Source organism: Polypterus senegalus, chromosome 8 (genome assembly GCF_016835505.1).
Source record: "Polypterus senegalus isolate Bchr_013 chromosome 8, ASM1683550v1, whole genome shotgun sequence".
In the NCBI taxonomy this organism is placed as follows: Eukaryota; Metazoa; Chordata; class Cladistia; order Polypteriformes; family Polypteridae; genus Polypterus; species Polypterus senegalus.
Window position 1 is genome coordinate 1,551,575 of NC_053161.1, and position 18,970 is coordinate 1,570,544.

Genomic DNA, 18,970 nt, shown 5'->3' on the forward strand with positions numbered 1-18,970 from the left:
TGACATTTAAAATCTCACTGCATTTTATACAGTATTGAGAGCAGGTATGTAGGTTGATTGTTTGTGATTGTCAAGGAATGATAATGGCTATGGCACTGCTACAATAACAGTCTGTTACTACTGTAATGGGCATTATGAAGGCACTATACTCCCTCATGGATGGCCTTTTATTTTGAAATACTGTTACAAAGACAAATCTCTGAGAATGTGCACACTATATTTGGGTATTTGTGGTGAGCTGTTAATGTATTGCTGAGAAGAAGACAGAGGTAGTGTTGATTGAAGGAAGAAGTAGAAGGATGATAAAGACAGCCATAAAGGAGGCTAAATATTATTAACTGATATTTTAAGGCCAACAACATTAAAACAATGTTATAGTACAGAATAACAAGGTGCATAAGAATAAAAACAACTAAAGGACAATGACAAAAACAATGTCTTTCTGAGTGATTTAAGTACTCAGCCAGAACTTCCCCCAGGATTATTTAAAGCCCAGAGAAGGTTGTGCTTTAAAGTATGATTGATTGATACATTGCAGTAATTATTATGTAGTAAGCACATCTCAAGTATTACCAGTTAAACAAAATCTGCACCATCATCTTTTTACCCAATAACTTTAAGAAAGGTGAAATTTAGGACATAATCTAAATGAAAATGCACAATTTTTATATGGAAATACACATAATTTGTATTAAAATGTACTAACTGTAGCAAAATGTTTATAAAGTTTGAAGAAAGAACTGCTGGCAATGTCTTGACAATACGGAAGGAATAGGCAAAGGCAGAATAAGTTGCTCATTGTCATGCTGGAGCAGAAGACAGAATCTCACTGGAGGAATACTAGCTAGTGCCTCAAGAGCAAGTAGTCCAAAGACCAGGGTTAGGGGGGATGTAGTAATAGTAGCAGTAGTATTGTAATGTGTACAGAGGTCAGTGAGATGCTTACCAGCATGTCTAACACACATGTAACAGTTTGACACTCTCCAGGTCAGGTCAGGACAGGTTGGGGAGCATGCACTGAGGCAGTGTGTTACTGCACCCACTACATGACAAAACAGCTCACGATCCTGGTTGGCATCCCCCCAGGCAGACACGCAGTCCAGTCCCACCCTCGGGAAATGACCCTCTTATCTGCTGCAGCCAGGTGTTATGTGGGCATCCTCAACAAAGAGGATCCTGTGAACTTGATCACCCTCAGGGAATCACGGCACATGACCGTAGTGCCGTAACTGACACTCCCTCACAATTCAGGTAATGTGCCTCATCTGGGACTCCATGCACAACTGCTCATTTGACATAAAGTGAAACCAGAAGTACCCAAAGATTCTCCGAAGAGACACAGTACCAAAGGAGTCCAGTCTCAGGTCACAAGATAGTGTCCATGTCTCGCAACCATATAGAAAAACAGGAAGCACCTGGACTCTAAAGTCTTGGACCTTCTTCCTTTTGAAAAGATATCAGTAGTGCCACACACCTCTTTCCAGCAACCTCATGAACACCCTCATGCTCTCCCAAATCCGTCTACTGACTTCACAGGAAGAGTCACCAGAGACATGAATGTCACTACCGAGGTAAGTAAACCTCTCGACAAGTTCGACATTCTCTCAAGCAGTATGTCTGTCCACTCTCTAGTGCTATGATAAATGAATAACATGTAACAATGAGACACCTTAGCTACTAGCTAATTAAATTAGCTATGCAAATCAAATTATCTCCTTTCATCTATAAAATGTATTATGTTCTTATTAAAAACATGGTGGAAGTTTGCAGATAATTTAAAAGATGCTCCCTCTCCAAATGGTTGCACTATAGGGCAGACGGGGAGGGCTTTGTGTTATCTGTGGACCCCTGGTGTCTACTAAGAATGATACCTCACCTGAGAATTGCCTGTCCATTTAAAGGAAACTGGGGACTGAGGATGGAAGGTGTGTTTGTGGCTAACAGAGAGGAGCTCCAGGAGGACAGAAATCCTCCATCATAGGGAACCACTTTAGAGCGGCCAAAAAGCTTTTTGGAATGTGGAAGAACATATGGAGTAGCATTAGGAAGCATCCATAGTCAGAAACAGGACAATGCACTGTGTCACAATGAGGATGAAACTGATAAGTTTTACATTTCAATGTATAAACTCTGTACTGTAATGTATGATCCTAAACAGATGCACACGTGACAAGGTTTCCTCACATACATAGAGATTTACTTCATAAAGTGACCAATTCCAATAAAATCACTTGCTTTAAGCAAATAATCATCATTTTGAGTTGATATGCTTTATGAAATTGTCTTTTTCATATGATCTTTGGAGGTCAGAGCAAAGGGTAAGCCATTGTACAACACTCCTGGAGCAATTTGTTACTGAATGTGTTGTTATTTAAAAAAATGAAAGTTCTGGAAAGTGTTCATTTTATGACACAAATTCCAAAACAACTTTAATTACTATTAGGTGACTTTAAGATTTATAACTAAAAGCAACCATATTTGTTTTAATACATAATAAGGCAGTCACTTGAGTGCATGAATTAGGAAAGATGCATGCAATTATCATTTTTTTTGTAATCTACACCATGTGCTATCTCATCCATCCAGTTAATCTATTTGATTTTCTCATAAATAATTAAAAGGAGTCTGTCTCGTAAGCACTGAGAAGCCAAGGCAGGAAATTGTAGAAGTGAAAAAAAATATGCCTTTTGTGTTTATCTAAATGTAAATCTTTAAATTTTGCAAAGCATGACTTTGTCAAATTTCTACTTTTGAAATGCTACAGGGACTACAATAAAATGTTTTTCTTTCTCCCTGATTCTAAGTGGAGATTAAAGAATGCATGATATTTTAGTAGTATGAATGCCTGTATACATCCTTCCATTTTCAAGCCCAGCTATACAGCTCAGGGTTGTGGGGATTTTTCTTCACAGGACTGTGCACACAGCATCACACTGTAGCCCCTCTTACACAAACACTCCAGCACTGACTCATATAGAACCCATGTACAGTCACCAATTAAACTAAAATATGTTCACTACTGAGTGAAAACATTTCACTATTCTGCACACCACAAGTGTTAAACTGCAATCCTGAGGAGCCTTAGTGGATGAAGATTTTCATTCCAGCCACTTTCTTAATTAGCAACCAATTACTGTAGCTAATGGAGCAGACATCTTTGGCCACACTTTTAATTGACTTGCTTTTTAACATTCTGAACCCTTAATTGTTTCATTTTCCTCTAGCAACAGCCAAACCATAATGAAGTATAAAGTGGTCCTCAAGGATCTCAGTTTGTGACCCCCAAACCCATAAGAAAGCAGTGGTTTTCTTTCAATACAGACCGTTTGCTTACACTTTGGAGTTCACTATTGAACATTAGCAGTTTCAGTAAATTTAGAGAGAGCTGTTTTACAAGTTATTCTGTTTCTATTGTACAGGTTACAACAAAATAAAAAATAATCAGAGCAATAACAATATACAGCAGAAAATCAAGTGCCAAAATGATGTCAACATAATAAACAGTGCAACACTTACTGGATTTAAAAAAAAAACCAAGTATATTCAAACAGGAAAAACATTCCAGTCAAAAGTACAAGTGTTCACTGATAAACTGTCACTTCTGTGTGGTACTGTCGTGATTTTAGTATCCAATAATTTTGAAGTGACAGCAATGCCATTGTGACTAATGGATTGTGTCCATAGTAAAGTAAATAAATAATAATAGGACTGAATAATAAAGATAGGTTAGTGAAAAAGACAGCTTGCTTATCATATTTTGTGAGTTAATTAGTATTTGTTCCATAATGCTTTTAACTATATGCAAATTAGTCTTCAGTCATTTTTGATAATAGGTGTATAGGATATTAAAACCTTATTGTGAATAGAGATGATCTGTGTTTATCATTACTGGGTTCCAATGCATATTTTTATGGTTTGATGAAGAAACAATTTTTATTCAAATTTTTTCCTGATGAGGGTCAGAATGATAACATAGCTGAACTGAGGTGACTAGAATTCTCCATTCCCAGTAGCATCTCCTCATACTGAATTCTCCCAGGCCAGGTAAGATACATATTATTTGTCCAGAGTGTGCCAGATTTGCATACATATCACCTTTCAGCAGAGTCGTGTTTCATACAGTAGATTTAGGAAGTATTCAGACCACTTCCCTTGCTGTACACTTTATTGTGTTATAGATTTAACTTTAAATGGATTCATTTGCCATTTTTTCCCATTAATTTACACTCAATAACCTATAGTGGCAAAGTGAAAATTTTTTCAAAAATGTATTAAGTAGAAAAAAACAAAATCTCTCATTTATATAAGTATTCGGACCATTAATTCTGCACTTTATAGAAGCCCCTTTGGCACCAATTACAACTTTGAGTCCGCGTGGGTAAGTTTCTACAAGCTTTACACACTTGGACTTGGGCATTTTTCCCCATTCCTCCTGACCAATCTTTTCAAGCTCCATTAGATTGGAATTGAAGTGTCTGTATACTGCCGTCTTCTTGTTTGTAATGCCAAGTTGACATTATTGGTAGATTCCCCTAATGCCTCAGATGTCTCCTCTCAGTTAGTTCATAACAACAAAGGCTCTAGGCAGTGATCATCCTGAATTGCATGAATCCAGCTTGTCTGAAAGTGAGATCCCATCAATCCTACAGTGCCACTTCATTTCAACCCCTTGTAACTCCCAACTGAATGTTTTCAATATCAGTAACAGTTCATTGGCAAAGATAAGAATGGGGAGTGTTACTCCTCCAGTTGGAGCAGTTGCTCCCATTTTCTCCAGCAGAGAGAAAGGCAATCGTTTCCAGGATAGGACTAAGACCCCTCATTGGGAGGATGTGATCTTCAACCTTTGTACTTCACATTCAGCAATAAACCACTTCAGTGCAGGTTCTGAGAGGTCAATCAGATGAAACCAAAATGTTAAATTATTCATAAAAATATACAACTAATGGAGACATTGAAAAGGGCAGAGCCAACTTCCAGTAGTCTTCCTCTTTTGTCTGTTTTATTTACAGTGAAAGAACACACCTGCAGAAATAGCCTTACCTTAGTTTCCACTCCTAAATGGAGCCTCCATATAGAAAGACTTATTTAGATTCAATAGAGTAGATTAAATATTAGACAGAGCTTTATTTGTTCCTATGGGATATTTGGCTTTTTACGAAAGCTTGTTAAAAAATAAATTCATAAATAGGAAGAAAAATAAACAAATATATAAACATACACCAGAATAACTAAAAGCAAGAAAATTCAAAAGAAAGAAAATTTCTAACTTGGCTATCAGTGAGACATTATGCAAGCATATTGCTGTTGGTATGAAGAAGCCCCAGATTATTGACACACTTCTGCTGAATAATTGGCTAAAAGTGCTCAGTGCTAGTGTGTCAGAGAGAGTATGTGCAGAATTGTTCATAATGACACTCAGTTTTGTTTTAATTCTCTCCTTTGCTACGAACTTTAGGTGGTCCAGAGTTCATAACTGAGCTTGCCCTTTTAATTAGGTTGTTAATTTGATGGTCCTCTCTTAAAATGATGTTACTGGCTTAGCACACCAAACTGTAGAAAATCGCACTTGACCATTACGGGGTTATAGAAAATGCGAAGGATGTCACTTCCCACATTAAAGGAACACAGTCTCCTAAGGAAAAAGAGCCTGCCCTGCCCTTTCTTAAATAGCTCCTCTGTGTTCAGAGACCAGGCCAAACTGTCATTAATGTGGACCCCCAAGTATTTGTAGGAGTGGACCACCTCTACGTTCATTACTGAACAGTGACTAGAACTAGACATACAGGCTCTTTGGTGTGTTGAATGTCAATAACCAGTTCCTTTGTTTTGTTGATGTTAAGATGCAGAAAATTCTCTTTGCACCAAGAAACAAACTTCTCCACCTGACTCCTTTACTGTCTCATCCCTGTTATCCATACACCCCATAAGTATAGAATCATCTGAGAATTTCTGCAAGTCACATGACCTAGTATTATATTTATGGTCTGAGGTGTACAGAGTGAAGAGAAAAGAAGACATAGGTTCCTTGTGGTGCTCCAATGTTGCTCACATCTATATCAGAAACAATTTCCTTGAGTGTCATAGACTGCAGTCTGCCTGACAGGTAGTCTATTATCTTGGACACCATAGGCTCATGCCCCTGCATATCTTTTGAATTTATCCCTGAGTTTTTTTGTTTTTTTTTCTGTCCACCCTGGCCATCGGACCTTACTTATTCTATGTTTTTTTTTATTTTTCATTGTGTCTTCTATTTTTCTGTTCTTCATTTTGTAAAGCACTTTGAGCTACATTTTTTTGTATGAAAATGTGCTATATGTTGTTGTTAACAGAAATGTTGGAATGGTATTGAAGGCACTGGAAAAACAAACAAACAAACAAACAAACAAAAAAAAACATAATCCTCACAGTGCCGCCAGCTTTGTCTAGCTGAGAATAAGCCTTGTGGAGCAGACAGATAATTGTATCCACCTCTCTAGTCTTTGTAAGATTGGCAAACTGCTGTGGGTCCAGGTGGTCTACCAAAAGAGAGCTCAGATAGTCCAGGACTAGCCTCTCAAAAGGTCTTCATGATATGAGACACAAGCACCATTTGTCTCTAGCCATTAGGTAAAGGGACACCTGCCTTCTTTGGAACAGAAGCAATGCTGGATGTTTTCTATAGTGATGGCACTATCGAAGCCTTAGGGACAGACTGATCAGGTGACAGAGGACACCACAAAGTTGGTTAGCACATTGTTTAAGAACTCAAGGACTGACTCCATCTGGTCCCGCAGTTTTTCCTATGTGTACCTTCCTCAGTTGTGTCCTTAACTGTTCTTCAGATATGGACAGCCCACACTGATGATCAGAGGTGGACACTTCACTGGCCATTCCAGTTCATATGGTAGAAGTTGTTGTTGTAGTAGGGATGGTGGTATGAAACTGGATATTAGAAGAAGATGTTAGCAGGTGGGAGAATATATTAGAATATATTAAAATGTATCAAGTGAGACAGAGATAGTGAGCTATGAAGAAGACCTTCAGTGATCAATCTGCTTAATTGCATCTGCTACATTAAACAGCATTTTCACACAAGTGAAAAGCTTAATACTCTTCTTTCTGCCATCTTTACAATAAATAAAGGCACAGATATCCTCACTAACCTTTTTCTGTCTCTGAATGTGTTTGCACTATGATATGTTTTAAAGCGGTTTCATAGGAGTATCTTTGAATATTTCACATTAATGCAATATGATTCCATGGGACTGAATGATAATGAAATAAGAATGAAAATGATGCAACCACATATAATATAAAGAGTGTATCTTTCACTACAGTATTATCTTGTCAATAAAGAGGAAGAAGCATAAGAAGATGGTAAGAACCAGAGGGTTAAAACTAAACCAAGACATCCGTCCATCCATTATCCAACCCGCTATAACCTAACTACAGGGTTACAGGAGTCTGATGTAGCCAATTAAACCAAGACAGCAAAACCCAATATGTTAAACAAAGGCAAACTACCATTAGAAAATCTGAAGTCCATAAAGTATTTTAATCCTTGTGGTATAGCAGGTCCACAGCTCTCTCAGCAAAGGCCAGTTTTAAATAAATAATCACCGTGCTCGCGGCTTAGTGAGGGGGTGTGGTGGTTGTGGCTGAAGCAGTTCTCAGGGCGATCTGCATTGTGGGCATTTCTCACCTAAGTGCACAGGTGAGAGACTGCCCACATCGGTGATTGTTTCCGGGGCTGCTAATTTGTTGCAGCTGCTATGCCCTCTCGATATATAGAAGCGTGAGTCAGCTAGGAGAAAAAAGAGAGTAGAACAAGAAGAGAAAGAAAGACGGAGGTGGCTGGAGAAAGCAGGACGCCAGAGAGAGAGAGAGAGAAAGAGAGAGAGATAGAGACAGACGGTGCGAGCAAGCGAGTGAGTGAATGCTTACAATTAGCTGTATGGAAGCTTGGGTGTTAGGCCGACACCTGGGAGTTGTAGTAGTGGGTGGTCGCTCCCACTGAGTGATCGAGTAGTGGGAGTGGCTAGTGAAGGGCGACTGGCCACATAAGGCCAGGAAGGCAGCGGGAGTTGGGAGGCTTGGGTAGTGGATTCCCCAGCGTGTGCACCCTGGCCATTTGGTGAAAACCAAGTCTCGGGCCTGGGATGAGTACGCAGCCAAAGCCAGAATCGGGAGGCCTCCAGATCTGATTGAAATGGAGTGAAAGACAGCTGCAGGGAGAGAGTGTCTCGCCTGCTGTGGGGCCCAGACGGGTGAAGCAGGAGAGACGCTAGGGTAAAAGCACCAGGCTCTGAATGGTATTTTAAAGGACTGCGTCCAGCATTGTTTTTAAGGATTGTTTTTTCTATTTAATGATTTTTACCTTCACGTTTGTTTTATGGATTATTTATTTATTGAAGACTGTTTTTTATGACACTGCACTTTACTTTGAACACTTATTTTTGATTGGATTATAAATAAAAGCACTTTTGCACTTTGTACCATGCCCTTGCTATGTTATTGCCTCACTGTCTAGCTCATCGGTAACATTACTGATGGTGTAGGGTTCAAGGGCTTCCAGAAGCTCGTCACAATCCTACTCCTAGCACTTTCTTAGAGAATCAAAAATATTAGGGACTGACTAAAGTGTGCTGCCATCTGAAATATCCTTTGGAAGACAACGTCACTTTGACTGCAATGAGTCACAAAATGGTAGCACCAGCAAATAAACAAAAATGGCAACCAAAATAAAATCAAAACAACATAATACTATATTATAATTATAACTAAGAAAAACATCAGAAAAAATTCCCCAAGTACAAAAATATCTTAAAAATCATGACCTAATGATGAAACATTTTAATAACTGCTTTGACATTATTCTCTCTTCACACAGCTATTTTTTCACATTTGTAATTTCCTTCCAAAGTCATTTTTTGAATCTGCAGCTGGTATTTGAGGTATTTCTCTTCCTTCAGATTGAACGAAAACAATGTAGGCCTCCAGAGATACTGAAAGGCAGATAAAAGATACACTTGAGTAAATGAGTCATTTTCATTTTTGTTAGTGGACATGGTTCTTAAAAATAACAAGGCAAATATCCCATCATGATTTATGTCACATAAAAAAAATTCTGTTTGCTCATGAGGCTACATTCACACTAGTATTTAAGCTGAGTCGAATGATTTTGTGTGTGTTAATGCAAGGGTTTTTCCAAATGTTTTTGGTCATTGAGGTACTTTGGTTTTTGTGTTTGTATTTGTATTATTGTATTAGTAATAGCACTAAGGTGACAATGCACGACAACTGCAACCAAGAAATTAATGCCAGAGTCATCAAAGCCAACCGAGCATTCGATTGCTCAAGCCTATCTGAAGATCTACTGGCTTCAACATCCACACTAAGCTTTGGTGCTTCAAGAATCATGTCCTCGATGTTCTTTGGTATGATTCTGAGTGCTTACAGACCACTGCCACCATCAAGCAGAATTTAGAGGTGTTCCAGAGCAAATGTCTGCAGTTTTTCCTGAAGATATTTTGGTCAAACACCATCTCCAATGAAGAACTGTGAAACAAGACAGGGATGGCTCCCAAGACAGAGACGATACAGAAGCATAAACAGAGTTGGCTGGTACATGTGTGTCATGGTTTACAACTCAGTACTAAGAACAGCCATTTGATGGACACCACAGGGAAAAAGAAACATGGAGAGACCTAAAGAGACCTGAGGGGTACTTTCCGTACGTTGCTTAAATCAGATGCCTCATCTTGGATGAGTTAATGCCGGTGAAACTCATCTGGGATAAGGCGGTTTTTCAAATGCAGCTGTGTAGTAGATTAGTCTAGCTGGGTCTAATCATCTGAGGTGATTGCTCGCGCTGATTAAAAGCCCATATATATTGAGTCTAGAAAACATGATCAGCAAGTCTTTGATAGGCTGCAACAAAATGACAAAAGCAAAGCAGGACCTTTTACTCGAAGGATATGAAGAATTTCAAAATTTAATATGCACAAGGGGTAACACTGTAAAAGCAGCCCAAACCAGAAAAGACAGCTGGCAAAAACTGGCTGACAAATTAAACACGTAAGTAGTGTGCATTGTACTTACTGAATGCAGCGTTTCATTTCCTTTGTGTCAGATTAATTATTATTTAATATGTCATACTTCCAGATCAAACATGAGCACAAGGAGAACATGGGAACCGGTTAAAGTGAAGTACAAGAATATACTTCAAACTGGTAAATATTGGTATATAACTATTTAAAGAATTGTTGACATAAAGAATCATATATAATATAAAAAACATTAATTTCAAAGCTTATAAGAAGTTAGACAAGCAAAAAACAGGTGGAGGTCCACTCGGTCCAGACCTAACACCTGCAGAAGAGTTGGCTCTCCAGCAAAATGCCCATCACCCTGTTTCTGAGGGCATTCCAGGGGGAAGCTCCTCCTCAGAACCAGTGGTAGGATGCAGTGGTCACTTCATTTCTTGTAAAGAATGGTCATTACATATATTTGTCCTCCATATGTGCCATAGATATGTTTCATATAGCCCTCTTTTTGTTGTTTGGTCAGTAGCAGGGAATGTCATATCCCTAGAACCTGTGTCTGACTAACGAGATATTTACGAAGGTCAAATATTTGATGAAGACACTGTGTCTGATTATTCATCAGGAGGAGAGGTAAATTTTCCAAATAATGTTTGATCAAACTCCACTCTGATCAGTCCCATGAGCCCCAATCACATTTGGAAATCCTGGGTAATGAGAATGTTAGGCTGATTGTGAGATTCTTTATGGAACTGTGTATTACCTACCTGCAATGGCATTAAACGCCTCTTTTATTGTCTGCACACACAGGTGTCCAGGAAACACTATGAAATATTTCAAAGCCAAACAGACTTTACAAATTTCCTGGCAAACTGCACTTTTAGACAGATTTTCCGCATTGCTTGCAAAAAACCTCAAAGCAATGCATACTGTCTGTGTGGTTGTGAGAGCCCAACTTAGCCTAGTTTGACTGTGAATATGAGGTGCTAATAAATCTTTGAGGTACAATATTCCCCCTCAGCTAAAGTGGTATCTTTTGAGAAGAATTTCCTTCTGGAGCAATAAAGGATCTTGCCAATCGTGCAAAACCCTCTCAATGTTAAACTGTCCAACTTTAATCCTACAATAGAGTTGGACAGTTTAACATCTGTGGCAGAGCGACGGGCACTAAGCAAACTCCTGTCAATCATGAATAATCCACTGCATCCACTGAACAGTGTCATTTCCAGGCAGAGGAGTAGCTTCAGTGACAGACTTTTGTCACTGTCCTGCTCCACTGACAGACTGAGGAGATCGTTCCTCCCCCACACTATGCGACTCTTCAATTCCACTCGGGGGAGTAAATGCTAACATTAATTTTATTTTAGTTTTTTTCATTTTTATTACTATTTAATTTAATATTGTTTCTTTGTATCAGTATACTGCTGCTGGATTATGTGAATTTCCCCTTGGGATTAATAAAGTATCTATCTATCTATCTATCTATCTATCTATCTATCTATCTATCTATCTATCTATCTATCTATCTATCTATCTATATGAAATTCTCTTCTTATAATTTGTGCACCGATATCAGTTGGTCACTCATTCATGAACGGCAAAGCCATGACTGAATGAATTCCACACACGGACACTGATTAAGTGTGTGAGCTAATCCTTGTTTACATAGAACAAACCTGCTCCGAGCAGGTTTGAGGATTGGATGTGCTGCTATGACAACACATCCAGCAAGGGTTTCAAAAAACCGACAGATCCAGGATCATGCCAATCGTCAACAATTACATCCGGTTAAACAAGTAATCCACGTACCAAAAATACCCCGCTGGTGCAGTATGATAGAAAAAGAACTGAGGAGTAAAGGGGTCACGCTTAAAACAGCCCCCAAAACAAGAGCAGAAGAGGCATATGGAAGTCTCTTGTCATAATCTCAAGCTCCAGATGGCTCAATGAGAACTGAGGAAAAGAAAGAGAGAGATGTGTTATTCTGCATGTATTGTATCTGTTTGCTATGTTCTAGAAATAATGTACTCTAAAAAATTAAATGTCACATGTACATATTTTACTGAGTTGTGTGGGGTATGTTGTAGTGTATGTCTTTTGCTAATACAATGACTGCTTTAGTTTTTGAGGTTTTAGTTTGGGCTGTCAGATGTGACCCCTAATGTGTAGTTACATACATGCAGCAAAGCTATAATTTTCATTTGGTATAAATTATGCTACATGTAAATGATACATTGGAAGACAATGTGCACATAAATATGACCACATATGGTCACATAATTTTATATTCTATCGTTGACTTATGAAAGGTGAGGACTAAGAGCAGACTTGACAGGCTCACAGCACACTGCACTGGGTTTTCTTCACAACACCTAAAAGAGAGCAAGTGTGCAGCTGATTTGCAGGGAACGGACAAAAAAGAAAATACAGTTGTTGGGAATGGCAAGGGACTGACATTCTGCATTGTGCTGTTTCCTGCTGAGAAGGCATGCTCAAATGCAAAATATTTATAGTTTTGCATATCTACATTGGTTTCAATAGGTCCCTTCCACCTGCAGATATATTGAGCATATTTAACATTTTTAAAAATGCATTGCTGTCATCCATGATAATATGGACAGAGGCCTGTAAAGAATATGCAATTTTGATTTCTCAATAATATTTTGATTAATTTTTGTAAATTTTTTGAAGACCAGAAGGACTGTAGCTTGTGGTTACAGTGGGGGCAAAGAACTCTTACCCAGTGACAAGACCTTAATTTTGAAACCCTCAACTTATACTTCCGATCAAAGTTTGCCTTCATCATTTACTGGCGCTTGAAGACTGTGTTTCACTGTAGCAGTGGTGGATTGTGGGCAGCCTTGGGTCACAAATGTGGCGGAGGAAACTGCAGCTCATGCCCTAACATAAGACATGCAGGAGAACTGCCTGTAGGGGAGTGTTTTGTTGTTCTGTAATGGAAAAGAGTATTGAGAAGAGCAGTCAACCAAGTGAGCCTTAGTGCTCTTTTTTAAAGCCTGGTTAAGTCTCCATCACTCCACTCCACCATTTGCCTGAGGATGATAGAGAGAATCCAAGAAATCAGTCACTACATGTGTTGTAACACACCTTCTTAGCAGCACTCCAGGCTTCTTGGAGTGCAAGTCGTAGACCACAATGAGAAAGTGTTGATGGTGCCGAACTCTGTGAAACTCTCCACAAATATCCAGATGCAAGTGTTCCCAAAGCCGCTCTGGCTACACTATGGGTTGTAGTGGGGGTAGAGTGGGAGAACCAGTCTTTCCACTGACAAGGCAGGTAGTGCAGTCACAAACCAGATGTGCAATACTTCAGTCTATCCCAGGCCACCACACAAGATCAAAGCAGCTCTGTTTAACTCGCAGAATTCCTAAATTGCCTTCATAAGCCATGGTCAGGAGGCGTGACTGGAGACAGCTAGGAATAATACTACTGTAATTCTTTATATTTACATTATTTATAGTACATTCTTTAGAGTTACGTTATTTACATTCTTTACATTTACATTATATAGCGATTTTCTAACTACTCAAAGAGCTATCCATGCATGCAAGGACCTGGGAAGCAAACCCACAATCTCCTTAATGCAAAGCAAGAATGACTGTACGAGTCCCCTGGGCTGCACAAAATTCATTCCAACAGGTCAGCATCATCATGTATTCTGTAGTATGGAGACAACTCCTCTGAAATCTGTGAGGGCCAACCTGTACAAATGAAAATCCGCAGCTGGGAGAGGACAGGGTCATGTTCAGCGGCTTGTTAAAGCTCGTGTAAGGACACAGTGGCTTGGAGTGAAAAGTAGAGCATTTGAACAATTTCCAGTTCATTGATGTCAGGTCCTGGCTCTGTGGTGGGGTAGGGTAAAGTATGGGACAGCAGAGGTTCCACTACTGTACATTTTCACAACCAGGAGTGAAGTGTAATGTAAAATTATACTGCTGACCAGCAGTAAATCCTAAGGGGCTTGTTGCCAGTAGGGCAGTAAGTACCTAATGGTCAGTGCGCAACATGAATGTACACCCATAAAGAAACACGTGCCATCGTTCACAAGCCCAGACACAAGCTAGAACTTCACATTTGCCCACAGAGTACTTTTGCTTGGCTGGACTTGGAGCCCAGGAGGCAAAGAGCCATTCAGTGCCATCCTGGTAGCATTCTGGCTTGTGAAGAAGGCACCACCTCCATAAGCTGCATCAGACTCAAGTAGAACACAGAAAGCAAGAACAGTAAGCCCAAGCAGGGCAACAGAGACATAATCCTCAGAGACAGGGTGGCTGACCAAAAAACAAAATTAGGGGCTCACACTGTGAGGCTGTAGTAGGCCTAATTGGTAAAGGGACTGCCATACAAGGCAAACTTTGAAGTAAAGTTCCACATAAACTACAGTCAGTATAGTGGTTGGTGGTTCAAAAAAAATGAAGGCATAAATTGGAGATGGTGGATGGATGACACAAGCAAAAGGGAGTACAGATAAATGAAAGTTCATAATAGAAAGCAATTGAAACTGAAACAGACGGCTCTTTGACCACTGGAGCACAGACAGCAGTTTGTGGCTCAAAAGAAATTGGTATAAACTGGAGAAGGTAGTATAAAGAATTCAGAAGCAAAGGCTAGAACAGAAGGCATAGCAAAGGTGATAGCCCAAACGCAAGATTTGGGTGCAATGCCTGGAGATTTGAGTGAGAGTGACGGTGACTTAACATTTAGATCTTTAGAAGAGACAGCAGCTTTTCCATATTAAAACTGAACTATTGGTGTGTATTATGTGAAAAGAAAATCAATTTTTTTTTACTTAAAAAAACCTGGTCTTCAAAATGAAAAAAATGTCAACCTCCAGAAGATCTGGAATACTTAAAATAAAAGAGGATGCTGTTCAAAGATTCTTGGCAATAACTTTTATTTTTTTATAATAAGACAACACAATATGGCGAGCAATCTCCCCTTCAAAGCAGATATATCTGGGAAAAATTAGATCAAATTCATATAGAGAGTCTTGTAAGAAATTTAGCTCATCTTGAAAATGCTTTTTTGTTTGTTGGGTAATCATTTTGTCATGGTATAGGAGTTTCCACATGGCTAGATAATGTGAGGCCTGAAAAGCATCACTCAAGCAGGCCAGGAATTTCACTGATCTGCCCAGCAAAGGCACAGCTGACTTCAGCCAATCACCTAAGGCTACCTGCTGGCTTCTCCTGGAGCACACCCAAAAATGGGGAACTGGCAAAATAATTATAAATATCTCAAAAATATACCAAAAGCCCCTCAAGAGAAAGGATTGCCATCAACCCTTGGCTTATATTATCAGGGTAAACATAGAATGTTTCTGTATGAAGGGTTTATTTGCAGAAATTATCAAAAATAAAGAAAGGTTGAAAAGAGCAAACAGAGGCCTAAGAGTCAATTCGAAGAAAAGTCCCATAAATGAAATCCAGAAATCAGGAATCCTTAATACAAAGCAAGAAATAAAAAAAATATACAAAAAGTAAAAGCAATACTCCAAACTCCAACAATAAACAATGATTCCCAACTCATAGGTGTTCTCGGCTCAATTGAATAGCCAGAGGGAGGACTCAGGAGTGGTGACATCAGGGTGTCCATCCACAAAGAACATCCACATTTATAATAGAAAAAAAAGTAAAATTACTCAAAAACAACAACATACATTAATACATAACAGGCAGCCAAAGAGTCAAAAAGAGTAAAGTGCTTAGTAAACAGAGCCAAGACATTAAACTGAAAATTGTAGTCAAAATAGAGAAAATATTTTTCACCAGGAATTGCTATTAATCCCAAGAAAATTATCCTATGGCTTTGTGTTGTATACACAAACCTGGACAACAAGAAAGTGTTTGACACTGACCCTTTTATGTTTGAGCCAGAGATGTCACATCCCACACACTTTTGGTTCACCTTTACTAGCAACTGCATTGCAACAGAAAGATCTCAAAATAGTTGAGGCCATAAGAAATATAGGAAATGCTGAAGAACACATTTCATATTTAATATTGTTAAAAACTCATTGAAACAAAATCAAACTTCATTTGTGTATTCCTTCCTTTCTGTAAAACCCCCAAAACAATGTTTCAAATATTATTAGAGGCCAGAGAACCATTTAGAAAAAATAAAAACAAAGATCATGACAACTACCTTCACACAGCGGCTCAATTCCTGCTATTTCACATATGTAAGACACAGAGCTGAAAGGATCAAGTTGAAAATTCAAGTCAAAATTATTTTTTCACAAATATGGTATATATGCATTTACAGGGCAAAATTGTGTTAAGGCTGGCGCCCTGCCTGGGGTTTGTTTCCTGCCTTACGCCCTGTGTTGGCTGGGATTGGCTCCAGCAGACACCCGTGACCCTGTAGCTAGGATATAGCAAGTTGGATAATGAATGGGTGAAATTGTGTTAAGTGTTTAAGTTAAGTGTTTTAGATAAAGTTTAAAAATTATCCTGCCCTCGCTGGTGCTTTACAATGACGATAATGGTGCATAGGGCACCATCTGACAATAAAAACATAAAAACTTACCAAACACATACATTTTTTAAACCAAGACAGTCATTACTTCTGTATTTATATGAGAACTCGCCCAAGCAAATAGAAAACGTATCCTTCTCTCAATAAAAATAGTACCAGGAATACTGTGATAATATGATTATTTCCAGATCTCTTTTGTTGTCACAAATGTGCATTGAAAACAAAAAAGGCATGTTTTCTTTTATCGAAACTTAAAGAGGATATATTCAGTAAGTTTTTAGGTTTTAATTTGTCCCGTGGTCCTTTGTTCCTCATTGTCTCCATTGTAAAGCACGATTTTTTAAAATGTATGCATAACGCAAATGTATATATGCCATGTTTGTAAAGAAATAACTTTGACTTGAAAAATATACTGTGTATGCTTTACTAGAACTATGATCAGCTAAAATTTAATTGAGGGCAGGTTTTTCTAAAATGATTTACACAACTTTCATCCCCACTGTTTTGTATCCAAAACCTTAACTGTCGCCAGTCCTAGCTCCTCTGTCATATCCGCAGATGTCTTTATGTGACAGGTGTCCGGTCACACTCACAGGTAATCTAACTTAGACACCATTAAAATATCCGACTACACCACCCAGTTTTATTAAGAGACTGGGAACTCTTGAAATTTACCGATAATAGCACACAGGTTTCTTTAAATTGGGCAGTGAGTAAACACAAAATGAAAGACACAACAGTAATTACGGAAAAGCAACAGTAACTTCTATTACACAAGACAATATAAAGTACATTAAAACGCTAAATGTTGTGATAATAATACGACAAAGACATCATAAAGGTTTGGGGCAGCCATCTGTATGTTGTTTTCCCCAGCTGCAAAAGTTTATGCTTTTGAAGCAAGATGTGCATAGAACAGAGTCCACAACAGAACTGGCTATAGTAACCCAAGATGGAGGCTTTAAAGGTCTAGAGAGGAACTGATGTCAGCAAAGGGGCCGGAACCAGAAGTGACGTCATCAAAGGGGCTGGCTTCGGAAGTGACGTCATCAAAGGGGCCGGTTTCGGAAGTGACGTCTTCTGAGGCACCGGAACCTTGCAGGATTTCTGGGAAAGGTCTGTAGGGAACTGAGAAAGACAGTCAGCGCTCTCCGCCGCCCCCCGGTCAGATGTTTTATTACACTTACTCAGACCCTTTAGCTGCCTCCTACTTGCACGTGTGTAAAAAACGTACATAAAAAAAAATCTAACAATATCAGGAACAGAATTCCTTTTTTTAAAAGAAAAGCACACAGTCCATACTCTAAAAGTCCGTTAAAAACATGAAGTGGAGGATACAACCTTTAGTGGTGCAATGTCCAGTTTGTGCACTGTGTTACCCCAACAATTAATCATCCAGCTGTCCACGGATGCAGTCTGTTCACCGGACACTAGTTTCCCAACAGACGTTTTGTCAAATCGTTGAATCCCTGTCAGCATCGCTGCGTCATTCCTTTTTATCCACTCAGGGCGTCTTGTGAGCTGTGACCTAGGCACGCCTCATTTCTCATCTGCCAGCTTTGCTTGGTCCTTTCATGCGGCTTCCCTCTCTCGCTGGACCCACAACCGGTGTCTCCTTGTGGAGTTGTCTCTTCCTCCCTGGAAGCAAGTGTTGCTGTCCTTGTGTCTCACGTCGTGCCAACCATGTACCCTCGTCTGCCTGCAAGCTCCTGTGCTCTGTCCAAGTGTCTTGGCAGCATTCTCAGTAGACTGTCCCTCTCCCCTGCCTTCTCCTGCCAAGAAGTTTAAATGTCCTTCAGTCCCTGCCTAGATCGACAGGATGTTGGATTAAACAATGACACATCGAAATTTCCTGGGTTTAACAAATAGTGTAAACACAAGTTAAGAAAAAGTATTGTTGCCAACTATGAATGAGTACACGTACAGTATGCTCATTAGAAACCAATATTCTCAGACATGCTAATTTTCCAAGTCAGATAAATACAAACATTTTCCAAGAAAGGAACAGTTCTTTTATCACAATTTTGTATTGCTTGCATATGTAAGCAGTTGAAACTTCAAAGCGGAGATTCTTTTGCAAGACAGCAAATACCGATATCCTGTAGACAGCCATCACAATAATCAGTAACAGGATTACCCAGGAAATTTGCCATTTAACTTCTCACCCCTGTGTTTTAAATGTAATATTTACATGTTCCTTTGCCTAAGAGAGAGATGGAACCACCCAGTGTACAAAACATGTCCCCCTCTGTCATTTACAGTATTCAGAACTACTACAATATTACCCTTTCTATTTCTGTTCCTTTTTCAATAATAAGCTATCTTGTATTGAAACAATGTGAAGCAGCACAACAACCAGTGCATATCTATTAGGTTACACCAAACTGATCAAATGGTTTCTATTAATTTTCCACATGTGGAGCACATTCAGTTTAGACATCTGTACA

At 39.1% G+C, this 18,970-nt stretch overlaps 1 protein-coding gene across 1 annotated transcript in view; it reads right to left on the reverse strand.

Annotated features, from left to right (window-relative positions):
- The window catches only part of LOC120533666 (cation channel sperm-associated protein subunit gamma-like), a 100,931-nt gene extending 82,929 nt beyond the window's left edge, over positions 1 to 18,002 (reverse strand). The window contains exon 1 of the mRNA XM_039760565.1: positions 17,903 to 18,002. Within this exon, the coding sequence (XP_039616499.1) occupies positions 17,903 to 18,002 (100 nt within the window). The remainder of the gene's footprint in view (positions 1 to 17,902) is intronic.
- Positions 18,003 to 18,970: the final 968 nt, after the last annotated feature.